Source organism: Quercus suber, unplaced genomic scaffold (genome assembly GCF_002906115.3).
Source record: "Quercus suber isolate HL8 unplaced genomic scaffold, Cork oak 2.0 scaffold_76, whole genome shotgun sequence".
NCBI lineage: Eukaryota > Viridiplantae > Streptophyta > Magnoliopsida > Fagales > Fagaceae > Quercus > Quercus suber.
Window position 1 is genome coordinate 574676 of NW_027069541.1, and position 6988 is coordinate 581663.

The 6988-nt window shown below is 42.2% G+C and overlaps 1 protein-coding gene across 4 annotated transcripts; it reads left to right on the forward strand.

Moving 5' to 3' along the window:
- The first annotated feature begins 464 nt into the window (after nucleotides 1–464).
- Nucleotides 465–6569, forward strand: LOC112029998 (DEAD-box ATP-dependent RNA helicase 42). 4 transcript variants are annotated; one of them, XR_010628978.1, is made up of 4 exons: nucleotides 465–594; nucleotides 1001–4710; nucleotides 5423–5518; nucleotides 5951–6569. XR_010628978.1 is itself a non-coding variant. In XM_024062682.2 (3 exons), the coding sequence occupies exon 2, from the start codon at nucleotides 1010–1012 to the stop codon at nucleotides 4706–4708; it is 3699 nt and encodes a 1232-aa protein (XP_023918450.1). In that variant the 5' UTR covers nucleotides 473–709; nucleotides 1001–1009; the 3' UTR covers nucleotides 4709–4710; nucleotides 5423–5858. The 4 variants fall into 4 exon arrangements, 1 of the variants encoding a protein (XP_023918450.1); XR_002884816.2 differs by having other exon boundaries at nucleotides 473–709; nucleotides 1001–5261; XR_002884817.2 differs by having other exon boundaries at nucleotides 473–709.
- The last annotated feature ends 419 nt before the right edge of the window (nucleotides 6570–6988 follow it).

Here is a 6988-nt window from a genome sequence, read left to right on the forward strand (position 1 = left end):
TAGATCTCGATGGATCCGGCCATATTTCTGTCCGATCTCAACAAATCTAGCCATATTTCTGTTCGATCTCAGCGGATCCGGCCAGATTTTGGCCAGATCTCGCAGGATCCAGCTAAAAATGTTCCCCGTGATAAAACCCGATACCCAAACTGATACAACCCGAAACCGACTAGACCCGAACTGAAAAATCCGACCAGATCACTGGGTCGGTTTTAGGCCATATTTTTCTCCACCCGAATAATTTGGGTTGGGTCCGAGTTGGGCACAAATCTGACCTAGCACGACCCGTGGACACCATAGTCCCATGCTATCCAATAGATTTCCTATTTTTCATTAGTAAATTCATGGCCCGCCCAATAAAGATAAGTTTCCGCTATAAGAAAGTCTAAGCCAAAGCCCAAACCGTATTCATGACCCATCAATGGACACCCCCACCTACGATATAAGGCCGATCCAGTGGAAGTAGACAAGAACTCTAAGGCGGTTCCAACTACAAAATTTTCGGCCCTTAAAAGTTCAAAAGGCAGCCATAGTGAAGTCGGGGTCTCCTTACGCTAGCCGCTAATTTTTATATATATTCGACCAAAACATAAGGTTAGGGTTTCGACTCTCGAAATTTCCTTTTTCTCTCTGGATTCAACATTCATCTTCGCCACGAATTTTTTTTCCGCGATATCTTGCAAAATTTAGGAACCGCTTAATTTTTCTGGTAATTCTATTTTCCACTTTTGAAAGATTAGCATACAGTTTTTCAGTTTCCAGTTTTCGTTTTCTTCATTGTTTGCGTGCAATTATTTTTTCTTTGTTAATTCCGGTCTCGTATAATCTCAACCGCTCGAACTTTCATCACATAATAAAGAACTTGAAGTTAGTCACTCATATCATATAGTTGAGGAATTGTAGAATTGCACGAATTATTATCTGCTAGGGTTTCGAATCTCTCTTTTTTTTTTTTTTTTTAATTGATTTGTTATGTATTGTTTGGTTTGTGAATTCATAGGAGAAAGCGATGGATGAGGGGAAGCACAAATCTAGGAGGGAGGATTCGGAGAGGAGTGAGGTGGAGGATTTGAAGGAGTCGAAGCGGAGCCACCGTGATCGCGATAGAGAAAGAGATAAGGAGAGAAATGGGGAGAGACACAGGGATAGGGTGAAGAAAGACCGTGATAGCCGGCGTTCTGAGAGAGAGAAGAGTAGCGAATCTGATGACAAGGAGAGAAATGGGGAGAGACATAGGGAGCGGGATAGGGAGAAGAAGGACCGCGATAGCCGGCGTTCTGAGAAAGAGAAGAGTAGTGAATCTGATGAGAAGGAGAGAAATGGGGAGAGGCATAGGGACCAGGAGAGGGAGAAGAAGGACCGAGATAGTCGGCGTTCTGAGAGAGAGAAGAGTAGTGATTCTGATGGCAAGCATGATAGAATTAGGGAGAAGCATAGAGACAGGGACAAGGATAAGGATAGGACAAGAAGTCGTGATGACGACAGAGAAAGAGAGAGGGCCAGAGAAAAGAAGAGGGAAAGAGACAGGGAAGAGAGGGAGAGAGAGAGGGAGAGGGAAAGGGAGAAAGAGAAGAGGGAGAGAGCAAGAGAGAAAGAAAGAGAGAGGGAAAGAGAAAGGGAGAAGAGGGAACGTGACAGAGAAGAGCGAGAGAGGGAGAGAGAGAGGGAAAGGGAGAGGAGGGAGCGTGAAAGAGAGAGAGAGAAGGAGAGAGAAAGAGAGAGGAGGATACGGGATAGGGAGAAGCATCGAGAAGCCGATAGTGATGACGGTGATGATAATCATAGGGAGCATGACAGGAAGCGACGCAGGAGAGACGATGATGGTTACAAGGATAGAGATCGTGAACGGAGCAGGAGCAATAGCAGGCCTCGCAAGCACAGGGCTGATAGTGAAGAGAGCCCAAGAAAAAAGAGTACTGAGGATGATTCTGATAAGGATAATAAACTGACCCGTGAAGAGGAGTTGAAAGATGAGCAGCGGAGATTGGAGGAGGAAATGGAAAAGCGGAGGAGGAGAGTGCAGGAGTGGCAGGAGACAAAGAGAAAAAATGAAGAAGCTGAGAGAGAAAAGCGTGGGGAAGCAAATGCTGAGGAACCCATGTCTGGGAAGACCTGGACCCTTGAAGGAGAATCTGATGATGAAGAAGTACCTCCTATGGGGAAACCAGAGACAGATATGGACATTGATGAAAATGTCAATCCTACTGACAATGAAGTTGGGGATTCAATGTTGGTTGATTCTGAGGATGGAATAGCTTCCACTTCACAGAATGGGGCTGATGGTGATGCTGGGGATGAAGAAATTGATCCATTGGATGCCTTTATGAATTCTATGGTATTGCCTGAAGTTGAGAAGCTAAACAATACTTCAGCTCCTCCGAATTTTGATGATATGGATGTGGACTCAAAGAACAAACCTAAGAAGGATGAATTAAGTAATGGTGAGCAGCCTAGGAAGGGTTCAAATAAGTCTATGGGGAGAATAATGCAGGGTGAAGATTCAGAGTCAGATTATAGTGACCTTGAGAATGATGAGGATCCTGTACAAGAAGAAGATGATGATGAGTTCATGAAAAGGGTGAAGAAGACAAAAGCTGAGAAGCTTTCTGTAGTTGACCACTCAAAGATTGATTATGAACCGTTCCGGAAAAACTTCTATATTGAAGTGAAAGAGATCGCTAAGATGACTTCTGAAGAGGTTGTTGCTTACCGAAAAGAATTGGAATTGAAGATACATGGTAAAGACGTACCAAAGCCAATTAAAACCTGGCACCAAACGGGACTTACGAGTAAAATCTTGGAGACAATAAAGAAGCTGGAATATGAAAGTCCAATGCCAATTCAAGCTCAGGCTCTGCCTATAATTATGAGTGGTCGAGACTGCATAGGCGTTGCCAAAACTGGCTCAGGCAAAACCCTTGCATTTGTGCTGCCAATGTTGAGGCATATCAAGGACCAGCCACCTGTGGTAGCTGGAGATGGACCTATTGGGCTTATAATGGCACCTACAAGGGAGCTTGTACAGCAGATCCACAGTGATATAAAGAAGTTTTCCAAGGTACTTGGTATCAGGTGTGTGCCTGTGTATGGAGGTTCTGGTGTTGCTCAACAAATTAGTGAATTGAAGCGTGGTACAGAGATTGTTGTCTGTACTCCGGGTAGGATGATTGACATACTTTGCACAAGTGGGGGGAAAATTACAAATCTGCGTAGAGTCACATATTTAGTTATGGATGAAGCTGACCGGATGTTTGACATGGGTTTTGAGCCTCAAATTACTCGAATTGTTCAAAATATTCGGCCAGATCGCCAAACGGTACTCTTTTCTGCAACTTTCCCTCGTCAAGTAGAAATTTTGGCACGTAAAGTGTTAAACAAACCTGTGGAGATACAGGTTGGTGGGAGAAGTGTTGTGAACAAGGATATAACACAGTTGGTTGAGGTGAGGCTGGAAAATGAAAGGTTCTTAAGATTGCTGGAATTACTTGGGGAATGGTATGAGAAAGGGAAGATTTTAATATTTGTCCACTCGCAGGAGAAATGTGATGCTTTGTTCAGGGATCTCATCAAGCATGGTTATCCTTGCCTCTCGCTTCATGGGGCTAAGGACCAGACTGACCGTGAATCCACCATTTCTGATTTTAAGAGCAATGTCTGCAATTTGCTAATTGCTACAAGTATTGCTGCTAGGGGTTTAGACGTGAAGGAGCTTGAATTGGTGGTCAACTTTGACGTTCCAAACCACTATGAAGATTATGTCCATCGTGTTGGTCGTACAGGTCGAGCTGGTCGGAAAGGTTGTGCTATCACATTTATTTCTGAGGAAGATGCAAGATACGCACCTGATCTTGTAAAAGCATTGGAACTTTCTGAGCAAGCTGTTCCCGATGACCTGAAAGCTCTTGCTGATGGTTTTATGGCAAAAGTGAATCAGGGACTTGAGCAAGCCCATGGTACTGGTTATGGTGGAAGTGGTTTTAAATTTAATGAAGAGGAAGATGAGGTGAGGAGAGCTGCAAAGAAAGCACAGGCCAAAGAATATGGTTTTGAAGAGGACAAGTCAGATTCGGATGACGATGATGACAGTATACGGAAGGCAGGTGGTGACATATCCCAGCATACTGCCTTAGCTCAGATAATCGCTGCTGCCTCCAAAGTCAGTACAGCGAATACACCTATGCCGACCCCTGTCTCTGCTGTACAACTGCTTCCCAACGGTGGACTACCTGTTACACTGCCAACAATTGGTCTAGCAATACCTGGAACAACGGCAGCGGTGTCTGCAACTGGCCTGCCTGTTGTTGCCAATGATGGAGCAGGGGCAGCTCGGGCAGCAGCAATTGCAGCGGCTCTCAACTTACAGAAAAATTTGTTGAAGCTTCAAGAAGTTGCTATGCCAGAACATTACGAAGCGGAGTTGGAGATAAATGATTTTCCCCAGAGTGCTCGATGGAGGGTTACCCACAAGGAAACTTTGGGCCCAATTTCAGAGTGGACTGGAGCTGCTATTACTACGAGGGGGCAGTATTTCCCACAAGGTCGGATCCCGGGACCCGGAGATCGCAAGCTCTACTTGTTCATTGAGGGCCCTACTGAACAGTCTGTCAAGAGAGCTAAATCAGAATTAAAACGAGTTTTGGAAGACATCACAAACCAGGGATCACAAACAAACAGTGCAGCCCAACCTGGCAGATACCAAGTTTTATAAGTGTAAGCAGTTGATTTCAATTTATACAGCCATTATTGGCATAACATTACATGCTTCTGTTGGATTTAAGTTGAGACCCAACTTCTGGTTATTTTTCTCTTTCTTGGTTTATTGTTGGATAAATTTCTGTTAACTACTTTTTGGCCCTCCACCTTAAACAAGGGAAGGAGGTGCCATTTGAGCTAGCTCATTAGCTAGGAAATGACCTTTTTGATTTTAAAAAATCTCTACTAGTGGCTTGGGGATTGTTTATATTTTTATGGTGTAACTTTAGTTTGTGAGTAGCACAAGATATGTAATATAATCTAGAATTGAAATCGTGACTTTCTTGTTCTTCTTCTTTTTCCAGATTTCCCTCCCTCCCTCACCATTGTAATACCTTGTGGTGTCTTGGATGTAGCATAAAATGTTATGAATTGTTTCTTGCTTACCACATTTGTTCGACCCTTTTGATTTTTCTTTTCTTTTGGTTTTTCTTTTCTCATGGCACGAGGGATGTTTTAAGCCTATGCCCGCATTTGCTATCGTGGATGTGAAAGAGATGGCGATTATGGTGCGATACTTTTTTCCTCGCATTCATGTTGTTTAGTTTAGTCTGATGTGTTTTGATCTAGGTTTTCCATCCTTCATATCTGACTCTTAGCGGCATGAGTTTTAGGATTTGTGACGTTATGTTATGTAAAAAAATAAATTTTGTTCTTGTATGTTTTTCAGGTTCAGTTGGGAAATTTCAGGAGCCAATTGTTGCTTTGTGTGCAACTTTTGTTGTGGTGAAGATATCGACAGGACTTCTAATCAGGACACCTACTAGTAAGAAGATCTCCATTTCTTGGTTTTTCATGGGGTTGCTTAAAAGTGATTAAATTTAATTGGTTTGGCTGAGCTTAAAATGGATGTCTATATTATACTACATAACAAGTTACTTGGTCTCTTTACAGTAATAATCACCTCGAGTGCAGAATGTGTTCCATACACTCGTGAACTTTGGGGATGTAACATATGACCCCTATTGTTGATGATATTTTTGGTTTGATTCTTTTTCTTTAAGTGGGATATTCCTATATGATTGATATTGGAAATTCTTCTTGGTTTGATATTTGGCCATGTGGAATTGTTTAAAGTGGAAGTCTGCTAATGTTTTGTTTCTCTATTTCAGCCTGAACTCTCAGCAGATCAATTTCTAATGGTTATTTTCATTTTTTATGCATTAAAGTTTGATTTAAGCATTTTTAATTGGTTCAGCCACCGGCAGTAAGCCTTCCAGGACTGTCAATCTGAAACTCTGTTCCTATCATATCAGAAGCTAGTAGGGAGAGAACTGAAAGGAGGTTTGGAAGAAATGGACGAGAGGTAAATCAGCATATTGGATTGGTATACTGGAACTCTGGTATGCTTTTTTCCGAACTCGTGTCTTGGATGTCCTTTATGTGATGAAGGAATTGCTTCACTTGCTGTTAGATTTCTATGGATCAATCTGCTCGTGCCTCAGAAGGCTGCTTCCTTCGTTTGATTTAGAAGATTTAATGTTATTTTCCTCGTTTTATTGTGATGTGCAATAAGTGTGATGCGGTGCTATATAGAATTGTTAGGTATCTTGTGGGGGGGACAAAAGGTTATGTGGAGTTGAAAATACGAGTCCTTGCAATTTACAGCCTTGAATGTCTGGGTCACTTTGGTCTTGTCCCCCAAAGTTTAAAATTTTAGATTGTGACCCATAGTGTTTGGAAACAAGTTCATCCCTCAATGGCCGGTGTTGATGTGTCTGTTAAGAATTAATTAAGCTCTAAACAATGTGGTTTTTGCTTAGAACATGTATAAAAAGAAGAACAAAAAATAAAAAATTTCCCTTTTTAACTTTTTATACCAGCTAATTTGTAAATATCGGGACTCTACAAACACCATCCGCAATTAGCCACCCAATGATGTGTTTGAACGGATGGATTCTCTTGCTTTTAAGAGACTAATTTTACACATCTTTCCTTCTGATCTTCATGTCATGACCAACGCACAAAACTAAATCTACACTACAATATTGGCACCCAAATAGACAAACGCAACATTGAACCCCAAGCTTTAGCCACCAAAATCAAGGGGCAATACCATCATTGCCATGATTAAACCCATAAACTACTCAACCCACCTGCAGAGTAAAGTCAGTATGCTGTCGGCCAAGCTCATTGCCATGGGTTTGAAATTTTGAGACCCATTCTTAAATTAGGAGAGAGAGAGAGAGAGAGAGAGAGAGAGAGAGTGTGTGTGTGTGTGTGTGTGTGTGTGTGT

Coding starts and splice junctions, on each gene's coding strand:
- LOC112029998 (XM_024062682.2), top strand. CDS start 1,010: ATGGATGAGGGGAAGCACAAATCTAGGAGGGAGGATTCGGAGAGGAGT.